Source organism: Ascidiella aspersa, chromosome 4, assembly GCF_963924565.1.
Source record: "Ascidiella aspersa chromosome 4, kaAscAspe10.2, whole genome shotgun sequence".
In the NCBI taxonomy this organism is placed as follows: Eukaryota; Metazoa; Chordata; class Ascidiacea; order Phlebobranchia; family Ascidiidae; genus Ascidiella; species Ascidiella aspersa.
In genome coordinates, this window is record NC_139450.1 from 27,047,468 (window position 1) to 27,062,337 (window position 14,870).

The window sequence follows — 14,870 nt, forward strand, 5'->3', positions numbered from 1 at the left end:
TCTTTAGTTTTGCACAGGTAAAAAAGTTCCTGACTACGATTGTATTTTGTTGTTTACTAAATTATGTCAGGAATAACAGGAAGTTTTAGATTCCAATACAAACAACCTGGATAGTACGTAACACAGCGATGGCTTCGACTGGTTTGATTCTTACTTTCTATTTGTTAAAACAACTTAAAACTTGATTTGTTGTGCAATTTGTTACATTCGGTCTTAGGTAATGCAGAAAAGCCTCGTAAAATTTACTCAAAGCTATCAAAAAACAAAAACTGCCTAATTGTGACAAGCGCCTTGGGCGACCAAATAAATCTGTTAAAAGTAATAAAGAACAACAATTCCTGACGCTTCTAAACGCTAACATTAGAATAATATAAAGGGGTTACCTCCCTTGCTCGGATTTCGATATACACGTGCAAGTAATGATAATAAAGCTATTGACTCACAGCTATAATAGGAAGTTGATGTTTTGGTTTAACACCAAGCACAGAAGATAATGAATGCTTTCACAGCACGGTTTATTGTGCGTTCAAGCTTCAAAACACAAACCTATTTGCATAGCAAAATCTAAACATGTAATGTAATCTTTTAATTTACATAATACTTATACCTATAGGGAATTGTGATCTCTGACATATTATTTTAACCAATACCGCAATGTTTTGCACAAAAGTTTTTAGATCCACTCCGCTACGAAACAACCTCATAACTACATGCTCAAAATAGATGAAATCGATATTTTTAAAGCTATTTTTTTCACATAGAAGCGTCAGTATTTGCTTCAGCGTTAGGAAATTCAGTTTCCTCTAGTTATTAACCATTTCTTGATAAATATATATTTGGAATTAAAATAGTTGTATCGCAAACCAAGAATAAAATTCCTATATTAACCAGATATCAGATCGGCACCGATACCACCCCAGTATCAAACGAGTATCAATAGTACAACTTCCATATTATCGGATATCCCTATAGGTCTACTTTGTCAAGGGTTTATTATGCTTTCCAAACGGAATTTATTTCCAGTTTACTAATATTTGTTCGACCAAAGTGATAAAAATAAGGCATTCACCCATTACGTTACTTACTTCAGCAGTACATGGCCAGGCTATAACATAGAAACCTTTGTACATTTTCATGTGTTGTGTGTTCTGGGTTTTCACCATTGATATGATAAAGTTGGTCACTTTCTACCCATCTTTCTTTGGGTGTTTAGCAAAACTTGAAATGAAATAAGGCTCTAGAGGGTTTAAAAATATGTCTAGAATCAACATACCTAAAATTCAAAGAAAAACACTACAAACAGATAGTTGAAACAACAATGAGATCGCCGGTACATGTGACAAACTTGGTTATGGAGGTCCATTGAGCAACGCGCCATAAATTCATACCTACTCGCCGTTGTAGCTAACGCCATAGCTTATAAACTCTCTTGTCGGGCAGTACTGCACCGGATGACTCCGTCGCGTCACAGCTTATCGCAGCCAATAATGACGGACGCGAAAGCTGCCCCGGACAACCTAATGATAATGATGCACTGCAATTGCGATCATGCCGACCTCACTGCAGTTGCCGGAAATATTGGCTGCCGTGCTATGCTGAATGTGGACCATGTGTCAGCCCATACAGCAATCACATAATTACAGAAGATAACATCGAAATGACAGCGATGAGATACCATTTTGGATTTACCATTGGATTTATAGGCTATCAGATAATTCAACAATTCTGGAATGGTCTCATTGACTTCACACTTCACAGGATATAGAAACCTATATATAGACATCAAAACTACATGTTTGGTCATATCAATTTACTGTGAATATAATGGTTTGTCGGCCATCTTGAAAGCCATCTTAAAAATAACCACTTTTACCGGAAATTGGATTCCTTAAGATTTTTAATATGTAATAATAGACACCTAGTACTGCCCAAATCAGTTTAAAAAATTTTACATACATAACAAGACATACAGATCTCCAGGCTTTAGAACTGTTTTTCCCTCCCTTACACTGCCCCAAAGGAGGTTATGTTATGTCAACCGGTATTAAATCTGGTAAGATTGATGCGATAGATTGTACAAATTTAAATATTTGACCCAAATCTATTTAAAAACTTATTTCAGAGAGACGAGAAAGGGTCACGTCAGCACTCAGCAGGCAGATGGGTAAATTATCTAGGTCACACTTTTGTTGGACGTAAGTTCCAATGCGATCACCTTACGAATTTGCCTTATGACTATGCCACGACGTGGGTTACGACGAATAAAACACCTATACCAGTGGTTGTCAACCTTTTATGCTTTGTGGCCCCCTTTGATAGGCTCTCAACCCTCGTGCCCCCTGCTTGAAACATACCTAGCATTGTATTTGCGTGTTTTCACTTGTTTTGCTTCTCCACTTTAGTAACAAATACAGCCATTTTGTTAGTAAAAATGAAAACCAACGAATAAATGCACTTACTTACTTTCTAACATATTAACAAGTATGTTATTTTACTTTAAATTAACTTAATTATTTGTCATGGCAAAGCTCATTCTTGTACCCCGCCAAGGCATGCTTTTTATTCGACCTGTTTTGTTTTGAACCAAGCAAATGTCATTACATACGTTTTCCGTTTTATTGCACGCCAGATGAGAAAATCCATCTTAGCAAAGATAGCGAATTAAACGCACATTAATGACAGCCTTCTTGCTGAGTAGTGAGTACGAATCTCGAATATCATGTGGAGGCTTCATTTCAGGCGAAAAAGTGAAAGTCTGTGTTTTATAACGCCTGACGGTTTAACGCCGATCGAAAATTTGTACTTTTCCGCGATAAGCTACCCATAATACTCCTAGCAATATTTATAGAAAGTTAAACTGACAAGTAGGGATCTGCAAAGTAGAATCCAAAGATATTCTAGGCGACGTTAATCCAAACTTTTCCGCAGTATATCCAAAGCAAATCTAAACTTTCGCAACTTTATAAAACGAATAAATTAAATAGCCAAAATTTCTTTTACACGACATAAGCGGAAGAAGATTTGTAATACCATACCTATAGATAGAGTTATGCTCCTTGCCCCCCAATTCCCTCTCCGTGGCCCCACAGATGGGCCGAGGGTTGATTGACAAACCCTGCCCTATACTATTTCACAATATCGACTTTAATGAGCGTGGTAGTTTATTGCTTGACAGAAATATGACAGGCTAAACCTTTTGCTTCTGATCGATCATTCGTTAGAAAGCTGATCCCCACGTGACATTTATTTCCGTTGGTCAGTCATAACGGAAACACGGTAGCCAGAGACATCGTGTTGCCGTTTGTTTACAGTTGCTCTGTTAAGCTTGCTTTGACTAGTCAGCGCAATTAATTGTACTTTGACTAGTCAGCGCAAGTGACACAAGTTTTGCAATATCACGACATTGCTACAGACTTATGCTCGTGGCCCCCCAATGACAGCTCCGTGCCCCCCTTGGCACGAGTCCGCTCTAGAACAGCACGTGTTTTGCAACACTGCGTTTCAAAACAAGAAACAGGAAAAATCTACCCAGGCAAAACTTTGCCTTGGAATTAATTAAAATTTTATTCACAACAGCGCTAGAATGTCGGATCGACATTTTGTTAAGAAACAGCCGCTGACATCCTGCGGCAGTTTACTGCAGTCAGAAATATTTTTGAGTACGCTAATCTTAGAAAATGCCAATCTGCTTAAAAAAAACGTGCTTATTTTTAAGTTGTGTGTTTAGTTTTATTTAAGAACTTTCTTGGTTTTATTTAAGAGCCATTTTTGTCAATTGTATAGGCTATATGAAAACACGAAGTAGGAATGGTTGCCGATACACACTGGTACTGGTAGCTTACGTCATAGTGTAGCCTACCTTTCAGTTTGTACGTCTAGGCTATAGGACCCTAAGTTAACACGATCCGTTTGTATGTTCGTGTCAGGGCCGATAAATTAAGACATAGTTCGCTGTAAGAGACTAAATATAATTAGAGTATGCGAAGGCGTAAGCACTGTTTTTGCAAAGAATAAAAAAATAAATTTTCTAACGTCAAATTTAAATTTAAGATCAATTTCTAAAGGTGAAAGTTTCTACACTTGGAACAAGTGTTACTTAAAAAACAATTACGATGGAAAGCTGCGAAACTAGCAAAGAACAGACGCAGGAAGCTTTTATGTGCGCCGAAAAGACAGTGACTGCCCAGAACACCAAAGAGGTTCAAGATGCGTACAGCTTGTGGGCTAAAAACTACGACAAACATATTTTCGAGATTGGTTTCAAAATACAACGCGAAGCCGCTCGAGTTTGTTTAAGTCACATCGAAGACTCTAAATTAAGCTCTGTTTTGGACGTTGCATCAGGTAGAAAAATCGATGCGTTGTATTAATTCCACATTTTGCCTTGACATTTTTCAAGTTAACTGTTTAATTCTGCACTGCTTCTTAACGTTTTGTTTAACTTGATTCAACATACTTTAGAATTAATTTTTATCTTATATTTTGTTTTAAAAGTAAGTATAGATATATTTTGCATTGAGCGTTTATACTGTAACAATAAGTAGTTGTTTCTCACGATTGATATTTTGAACGACATATAAATTTGTAATGAAAATATTTTTCTCAATATAGACATTCGCCATTTTTTATTTACAATGGGGGATTTGTTAAACAAAATCCAATGCAATTCCTCTGGTTAACTTTTTATATCTTATCTAAGTAATTAGTAATGATTAGGGCGATTATTTTTTGACTTGTAAAAAAAAGTCAAAATTTACATGTTAGGTCCAAATTTGTCAAAATTATTGCAAGTCAAAATTGATTAAAAATGCACAGAATTCGTTTGCAAAATTAAAAAACACCATAGTCAACTATCGTTTAGTTAAAACTTTATTAAAAAAATTTAGTTTTGAGTTATATTTAACGACATATTAACTGTATTATGTCTTCAATAGAGCAAAATAAATACGGTATACGCGAGCTTGCAGAATAAAACATCCAAGCCTTTATCACATTAGGCTCAGCTAGAACTTTGGCCTTTATCGCATTAGGCACAGCTAGAAAGTTGTAGGCTTATTTCAACTGTTTACACAACAGTTTTCTAAAAAAAAATTTTCAAATGACAAACATAACAATAAGCATTTTCGTGAGTATCAAATAAACTTTGTCTGTACGTCAGTAAAACTGTAAAAACGTGTGGTAGACGACGCCAAGAAACTAATGCAGTACTTCAAACAAAAATATGCAGTGCCAAAGTAAATAGGCGACTTAACAGGAGTTGACTTACAATCTAAAAAAATATCAAATACAAAATGACCAAAGAGTTTACTAAATATCAATTTTAGAAACATATATCAATTTTATATCAATTTTACGAAACAGAACAGCTATATTTAGACTGAATTTCTGTGTTTCGGGCTATCAACGTTTTAACTAATGCAAACATATTTCTCAACAAACACTGACCTATACTTACCCAACAGTATTTTTTACAGGTACGGGGGCAGTGGCTTTTCATCTGCGAAAAAATGGAAACTTTGTGGGGTCAATTGACATCATGGACGCCAACATGGAAATGCTCTACGTTGCCAGCAAGAAAGAAATACATTTAAGGTGCAATTTTTAGTTTTGAATACTATTAATGGCGCCATCTAATCAATGAAATTGTCAGTGACATACAGATATACAAATGCACAATTTGTAACCATTTAATAACAGGACTATTACTTGTCATTGGATAAAAGAAGACCTTCCATTCCGTGAGAATTCCTACGATGCTGTAACCTGCATTGGGTCGTTGCATCCAAATCAGATCCCAACTCAATCTGTTAAGGTCTGTTTGATTAAAAAAATCAAAGTAAATACTTTTTTAACATTTGTTATAGTACGTCCCCTACTCTTTGTATGTGACTTGGGAAATTTGATTTTTGATATGGCAGACGGCTTTTAATTAAAAGCATATCACAAGAAGCAGTAAAAATAGCCTAGTATTATACAGATAAAATAGTTTATTTACACCAGAGGTTCCCAACGTGGGCGGTACCGCCCCCTTGTGGGCGTTGGCGAGTTACAGGGGGGGGGCGTTTTGGGTCTGTTTCTAATTTGGGGGGCGCTGAATGTACATAAGGGGGCGTTACATAAAAGTACTTGTAGGCTAAATTTTATAAAAAGTTCACATAACAATAGTAACAAACAGGACTGTAGGTAACTTTTAAGCTTAAATGGCAATTTTCGTACTGCGAACTTGTAGTAGTTTTCCGACCATTGTTACGTAATAATTAACTTTCTTATGTAAAGTTGCTGGTTGTTGTTGCGTTCACAGTTTTATAAAATGTTTGTATATTTAAAGCAAGGGTCGCCAACTTGCGGCCCGTCACCTCTTTGACAACTAGACACGAGTCCATTTTAAATACTTTTTGACTGTTTTAACTGAGTACGGGCAAAACTTTTTCGCGCATCGCGCGAATGATCTGACTACATCCAGTTTGTTTACGTTTTGATGCTGTCTTTGGAATAAATTAGCGCCTTTTTACCGTTGTGGACAAACGGAAAACGTATTCAAGAATATTAGACATATATTTTTTAACATTTTTTTATTTTTTCGGCAATGTAGTGAATACTAGCACGAAATTTAAAATAAATGTTTGTATACACCAAAAATATCGCGCTCGCTTCTCGCCAGGACTTAAACAGCTTAACAAACACTGAATTACACTATCTATAAAAACTAAGGTTATCACGTTTCCTCAAACTAGTTTTATAACACTTTTCATTAGTAGCATGAATGAAAAAAATCCGATGTCCGCCTGATTCACAGTTGTTCTAACATTCCAATAACGCAATTCTTAGTTAACATTTTGTGCGGCCCACAGATACCTTTTTGAGTTTGATTGGTTCCCGTGACAAAAAAGGTTGCCGACCCCTGATTTAAAGTATTGGTGCAGAAAGTTGAGTTTTTCCTGGTAATGACATAACCTGGTGAATTAATGTATCCAGAAATTCCTATAGTCGCAAAATTAATTAGGATTATTATAAGCTTACTGCACGGAATGGCGGAAGCAAAAACTGTTATTAATATTTTGATTTATTACAAACAGTCTGTCAATTTTGCACTGAAGTGTTATACGGTTAAACATCGTTTAGCGGTTTCAAAACTTTTAAGAAAAATTTTGCCTGGTGGAACGGTTACGATTATATTTTGATATTTCGCGGCCCTCTAAATATTCGTGTCAGTTTGACTCATTGTAGAACACTAGTGCACTAGTGCAGTCACGACTCTGTCTGATTTAAAAACTTTCTAATTAATGCAAACGATTCGCTGATACAAGTAGTACAGAATAATAGATGTTTACGATGTCAAAAAACACGCCATATGATCGAATAATAAAGCATAACTAAAGACAATAAGGATGACAGATAATGTTTAAAACATAGACTAATATTTGAAACATTCGCTAAAGCCTAATGTTGAAAACCTAAAAAATAATTCTAATTGCGGACCTTCTGAAACTGCTGTACGGACCCCAGTTGGTTCCCGCAGACCCCAGTTTGGGTACCGTTGGTTTGGCATTACTGAAATTCTGTAAACTCCTTGCTGTTGACTATGCTCGATAGCTTGTTTACAGTATCTTTTTAAACACAGCTTTTGTGTTTGCTGTAGCACCCGCAGATTCGACCAACATTAAAAAATTAAAAGTCAGATAGCTACTGAATTAGTGGCTCATCACCATTTTATTGTTTCGGTATACTTTGGAAGAGCCTCAGCGTTTCTAAGCATATTTGTGTATAAGTTATTGTAACACATTAAAGTCGACGGTGATCTTTGTCTATAATCTATACTAACATCAGAAAACACAATGAACAAATATCACAGTTCCCATAAATAATAGTATAAATAATTTTCAGCTCAAATCAGTCAAGTGTTCTGAAAACGCAAGAGAAGACAACACACCCGGGAAGAAAAATATTTTATAAACATGTTTAGATTCAGAAATTATTAAGTTCGCGTAATTACGATTATTCAGTTTTCGAAAGAAACTTAATTTTAAACGTGGCCAATATTATTTACGTTTCTCACTATAAGCGACAGGGCTGCGGGATCGGTTAAAAAGAACTTGATTCGACTCCAGCTCAAAAAAACGGACCCAAGTCCCCTTCCGACTCCGGCCAAATGTTTCAATTTCGCAGAATCCAGAATCTAACTCCAACTCTTTAGTCGGTATTTAACCCATTTACGTATATAGCTAGAAAAAGGAGGATATTAGGCAATCCACTCATAGTGTTGTTATATTATTAATTCACCCACAATATGTGGTTGGCAAACTTTCTAACACATGCTATTCCATCATTGCGATTCCGAATCTAGTAAAACAAACCGTTTCGGTCGAGTCTCGGGTATGACTCTAAATTTAAGCGAAAAAACTCGTCAAATCCAGAATGATCCAAAAATTAAGGCAAACCTAGATGTATATGCTTTTTTCAGGCCTTGATAAACCTAAATGCCTGTAAAATTGTGTCTGTACGTTTCTTACAAAGGCCGTATATTTATCTTCCCTACAGGGAATGCTAAAGGTTGTGAATCGCGGTGGATTCCTGATCTTCAACCTGAGGAATAGACACGCCGGAGATGACATCTACATTAGCGAGTTGCAGGAGATGGTGGATGAGTGGATAAAAGACAAAGTGCTCGAGCTGGTTGAAGTCAAGGAGTTTCCTCACTTGGCAAATGTTGACGATTTGCTAACTCAACTCTACGTTTATCGCAAACTGTAAATCTATAGCCTGTACTGTACACTAAGTTATGGCTTGTGCAATTATGAGAAAACTGTTGTGTCGACATAATAAAGTTATTTTTCGAATTAGCCTAACCCTGCCATTTAGTATATGAATAGTTTTCAGAGTAATACTTAGGATAAGCATTTATTTACCTGGTCGGCTTTATCATCCTCACTCTATAACAGTTATTCACGGTGTTGCAAACAAGTCATTTTAAATGCATACGTACCATTCCTTTGATGTGCAAGAATTAATATATTTACCCGGACTCTAATAAAAAATATTTAATAAAACCGTATTATTTATTTTATCTCAAGTTATTGGGCAAAAGTCCAATTCAAGTCATTTGTCCGAAAATATTAAGTTATGGCTATAGTGGTGGAGAGGTATATTCTTGCTTCCCTACTCATCGTTCCACTTGGTGGCCATCCAGTAATCTACACCTGAGCTTTTACTTTCTTGCAGTAATGATAGTGCAGCCTGTCCAACGGGGTGTCTTAAAGGTATAGCCTTTGCTTTATGTTAGCCGGCTTGCGATGTTGTGATTGAGAAGATGTTGCTCCATGGGGGAGCGGCGACCTAAACGTGATTTGGCTCCTCTGTGCTCAGCGGGCTGGGTGCCTGCTAGTATGGGGAGATGTTGGACTGGCTTGGGACCTTGGCAAAGTGACAATACGCATGGCGTCATTGAGGCACTTATCACATGACAGCATATAACAATACCCGACAGATTTTTCCAGGCCGTCATAAACTCTTGCTCTATATTACCAATGTATTTTTTTGTCTGTGAACGTAACAAATGAACGATTATTATTTCTTAATTGAAAGATTAATATTAACAATTTTTTGATACACCATGTGGCCTAGTTGTTTAAAATAACAGTCGTTAGAGCGGTATGGAGCTACAGTGTGGCCAGGTTTAAATAGATGATATGAAAAATTCCAAAATGGATCTTGTCAAAATAAAATAGTTTGACTTCGTCGGTCAAAGCCAGATAGAATCCAGCGAATCAGGGGCAATTAGGGTAAACATGTGGTCCACATCAACTAAAACTCGAACATTGCACAACACAGTGGTGTTTGTTAAAATATGTATTTTAACCGGGCCACTGTTGAAGTCTGAGTCGTCTGAGATCTCCAAGCTTTAGAATTGTTTTTTCCTTCCTTACACTGCCCCAAAGGAGGTTATGTTATGTCAAACGGTATTAAATCTGGTAAGATTGATGCGATAGATTGTACAAATTTAAATATTTGACCAAAATCTATTTAAAAACTTATTTCAGAGAGACGAGAAAGGGTCACGTCAGCACTTAGCAGGCAGATGGGTAAATTATCAGCACTTAGCAGGCAGATGGGTAAATTATCTAGGTCACACTTTTGTTGGACGTAAGTTTCAATGCGATCGAATGTGCCTAATGACTATGCCACGAAAGACGTGGGATATGACGAATAAAACACCTATGCTATACTATTTCACAATACCGACTTTGATGAGCGTGGTAGTTTATTGGTTGACAGAAATACCACAGGCTAAACCAGGGATGTCCAACCTTTTAGCAGAATGGGCCGCATTGCCATTTTAAAAATTTCGATGCGTCGCAAAACCCATTTAACTAAAATGGGTGACGTTATAAGTTACGTCATATTGTGGCGTCATAAAACAACTTTACTTATAAACACCCGCTCTTCCAGATAGAACTCGTCCGCAAATACGTAAGAGTTAACCCCGGGAAAGCTAAGTTCTAATCGCGCGAAACGCGAAAAATTGAGTTTACATGCTGTATCATGCCATGGTACGACACCATTCATTTCCTTAAAACGGTCCGTAAAACCACACATCTTGCTTAACAATGATGCGTGATGGATGTTGAAATGCGACATTAGACTCGATTATAGTCTCAGAGAATATATCAAATTAGGTCTTCATCCAACAGTGCGCGTTTTACACCTTTTAATAATAGTATAAACAATTATTTTAAACAAAGGCTACTGAAATTGAGAATAAGTGGTGGGCCGCACGTAAACATCAGACGGGCCGCAATGAGGCCCGCGGGCCGCAGGTTGGACATCCCTGGGCTAAACCTTTAGCTTCTGATCGATCATTCTTTAGAAAGCTGATCTCCACGTGACGTTAATTTCTGTTTGTCAGTCACAACGGAAACAATGCATCAAGAGACATCGTGTTGCTGTTTGTTTGTTTACAGTTGGCTTGTTCGTAAAACTGTAATACAGTGGTTCTCAAAGTATGGGTCGCGACCCAAACATAGGTCGCGCAGGGTAAAAAAATGGGTCGCTCTATGGTGATTCAATCCTGCGCAAACGAAGGTGGTTGAGTGGATAAAAGACAAATTGCTCGAGCTGGTTGAAGTCAAGGAGTTTCTTCACTTGGGAAATGTGGACGATTTGCTAACTCAACGTTTATCGCAAGCTTTGAAGCCTGAACCACAACATATTGTATTTGGCAAGATGTGCAGAAACTTGTATCGATTAACAAAAGACATCTGGAATAAATGGATTCAACAATGGAAGTAAAAAACAATTCAAAAATTAACATCACAGATCCGAAATAGTTCTATGATAATCAAGGGGTGGCCAACTGGTTATGCACACTCCCCCAACTGTATTGTTTTGCCTATTTTATTTACGTAAATGTAAACAATTTCGCGCTAATCTGAATTGTGTTTCTAGTTTGGCATCCCAAGTTTAATAAAAATCACTTTACCTCAAGTGCGACGTGTGTTTCATCGAATAATCATTACACTACACAGAGGTGCTGTAAAAAGATTGCTGACAGATGCTACCGAACATCATTTGAAGTTCAGTTATACATTGACGAATGTATGTAAAGTTTATAGTTATAAATTTACAAATACAAGTAAAAAGAGAAAGTAAGTAATGTTAGCATGAAGTTAAATGAACCCAGATCATGTCATATATACTAGTCAGGATTTTTTAAACTTTAAATTTATTTATTTTTTCATATTTGCCTACAACACAGTTTTAAAGAACAATAGTAAATTCCATATTTTGGGGTTTTTCCATTTATTAAGGTTTACAATCTGGCACTGAAAAGTATTTCGAAGTGTGGCAGCAATATTTTTCGTTTGCTTTCTTTGTTTGTATAAGAAGTTTAGTTATTCGTCGTAGAATCAAATTAGTCGATTGTTGTCTGTGGTTAGACTAGCCGTTGTTTATCTCAGTGGTACCTTCTTCAAATATATATTTTAAATCAAACCACCCTTCTTTGTCCCATGTGGTCAACTACTTTTATTTAGCAAGGGATCTGTTTAGCAGTCAAAAGAGGTGCGTTTATTTCTTAATAAAAATTTAGAATCAACATCAGAGGTAGTGTTGCATAAAATGTTTTATCGTTTGTTGGATGTTGTTTTCGCCTTATGTTTACTATTGCGTTGTCACTCACTTTTAAAACTTGCCTTTCCAGTTTTGCACCTCACCTTTGACGCTTTATTTCTTGTCTTGTCACGTTTTCCGTTGGTACCCAATAATTAGTTACGTTTGACACAGACACCATTTCTATCTCTCGTTGTTGTGCTTCGCGTAGTGGAAAACGAATGGTGACAGTCAGGCTGGGCAAGGCTGGGATAACCACCCGTTTAGATCGTCGTCGTTTACGCCCTATTTTAATCTCTGGTCGCTTTATATTACGCGCTTCCGTTGTTTTATGTTTTATATGTTAGTTCGCCTCTGTCGTCCTATATTATATACAATACCGATAAGTCTCGTGTAGCGCTCAGGCATCCGACATGCCGTGAAGTATGGTCCTAAAATAGTTTAACGTAACAGTAGTATTATGACGATATAGGGCGAATATCTTAAAAATGTCAAAAACGTTAAAATTATGTCAAAATTGGTAACTTAGGTCAAAAACTTGTCAAAATTATTTCCAGTCAAAATCGTCCCAACAAGGCACACACATTGTTATAAAATTAACAAACAGTAATAAGCTTGTTAAAATTGTCAAATAAAATTGATTAACCACGCAGGCCCGCAGGGCTTTATCGCATACGGTTCAGCTCGAACTTTGTGTTTGCTTCAGATAATTCTATATGTATGATTTGGACAATGTATTGAACCGCATTTACTGTGTCTTTTTTCGGTGCTGATTTACAATTATTTCCTATTTCAAAAATATGCGAGGTCGTTTTTGTGTGAATTTTGCAGCCTCTGTTTTCTCAGCGTTGCGTGATTTTTTGTGTTTGATTTTGCTTTGTAATGCGTAGTATTGCGTTTGTCGTCAGATATACAACGAGCGGATCGGATGTAATTTGAGCACAGTTTGCAATCTCCTATAGTTAGAACAAACTGTAGCCTAATACCAGCACTTGGTGTGCACATGTATTTCACTTATCCGGATTGTCGTGCTGTTTAATAAACGTCTTGCTCGGGAACGTAAAGTCAATCCTTATCATTATCAGCTACTTTGGTGATCTTTTCTCGATCTAGTCTGCGACATATTTCAACTAAACTGTTCGCGCAACAATTTTATTGAAACCAACGTAATTTTTTCTTTCGCTTGGTTTGTCTTTTAAATTTGCCAAATATACCAACTGATATAACTGACGACGCCAAAACACCAATGCAGTACTTTAAACATCGATGCGCTGTTTAATTTAATGCATTCTGGGTCAAAAAATTGCTAAAAAAACATTTTGTCAAAATAGGCAAAAAAAAATGTCTTTAGGTCAAAAATTATCAAAATTTTAGTTTTGGGTTAAAATTTCTCATTTTTGTAATCGATCGGCCTAATTATGACAATTCACATCATTTTTGGCAGATAAAACATTTTAGTTGGATGAAGTCTGACTCTGGTGTGTGACATGGTCTTACGCGTGCCTACTGTACGGAGAGGTGCTGGTAAAAACCTAGGCCGGAGGCTTTATAAACAAATGAAAGTACGTTCAGCTTAAAAGTAGACTGGTAAAAATTTAGCCTGAAAACTACGTTCGGTGTTATAGATTCGCGCAAAACAACGTCAGCTTAGTTTCGCAAGCTGTTAGGCAATTGGTTCTGGTTTTCTGGGCAAACTAGAGCGATATACTGTTTTATTTCTAACCTAATTTGTAAATAGCTATGCGTTCTAATGTTATGTAGGTAAATTATAAATCCCCACATGTGCTCTTCTAGGGGGCAAATCTTTGCTATTTACATTTTTCTAAAAACAAATTGACTACGAATTGGTTTAAAGGCCTTCGTCCAGTTCGGATTTAGTTTAAATTCTCGATTTTGTGAATCCACATTATTAATATTAATAATTATAACCCCGATTGAGAAAACTGTTAAGCTCTATTTTAATTTAATTTGGAAAGGCTAAAAATGTTCAATCCGTCCAAGGAGCTATGTCAGTAATTCTCAACTATTTATGGCTTACGACACCTCTCAAAAATAATAAATAGATTTCCGCACCCCCAACTGGAATTTTTGTTGAGTATTTTACTGAAATGTCACTGCAAGATTTGCCTTTCGCTATTGCTCCATTTTTCGTTTTTGTGCGCGCATAATGGCGCGATGCATCGCATAAGCACAATAATTTAATTACGCGCGGTAGTGCGCGCCTTCCACGTAAAGAATGCAATTAGCTTCTAGCCTTTGGGCCCATTTAGTTGCTATATAAACACCAGCATCAACACGAAGAGACATCAAAATTTGGTACGTTTTATTTTTCGTATAGTTGTATGAAGAAGCTTACCAATTTAGCAAAAGTCAGATTCTTAAAAATTCTCATACTCATCGGCACCATTGAGCAATAGAAATGTCACACCAGGACGCCGCGAAACCCCGGTTGAGAACCAATGGGTTAAGTCGTCAGACTACGAAGTTGTGAATGTTTCTGTACGACCGCATTTTAAAAAAGCGATCAGTCTAAAAGGCACAATCACGTCTGCGGAATTTTTTCGCGTGCTGCATTTATCTGTAACATGAAACCGCTTTTCAGGGCGGAAATTACAGCAAGGGTTTCGGCAAGTCTCATTGGCCACAAATCCAGCAAGAAATTGGGATTTGGCGGTTCGTCAAATGGCCGCGGGTTTGCAAACATTTTTTCGATTTCCGCCAAACTCAAGCCTGTTCATACAGCGAAACTGTAAGATTTTCAAACA

General features: G+C 36.8%; 1 protein-coding gene across 1 annotated transcript; it reads left to right on the top strand.

The window, feature by feature from the left end:
* The first annotated feature begins 4,112 nt into the window (after positions 1-4,112).
* LOC146157237 (methyltransferase-like protein 27) lies at positions 4,113-8,751 on the top strand. The gene is made up of 4 exons (XM_083388141.1): positions 4,113-4,344; positions 5,475-5,592; positions 5,698-5,812; positions 8,539-8,751. Exons 1-4 carry the CDS (start codon positions 4,113-4,115, stop codon positions 8,749-8,751), a joined length of 678 nt encoding a protein of 225 aa, XP_083244267.1.
* Positions 8,752-14,870: the final 6,119 nt, after the last annotated feature.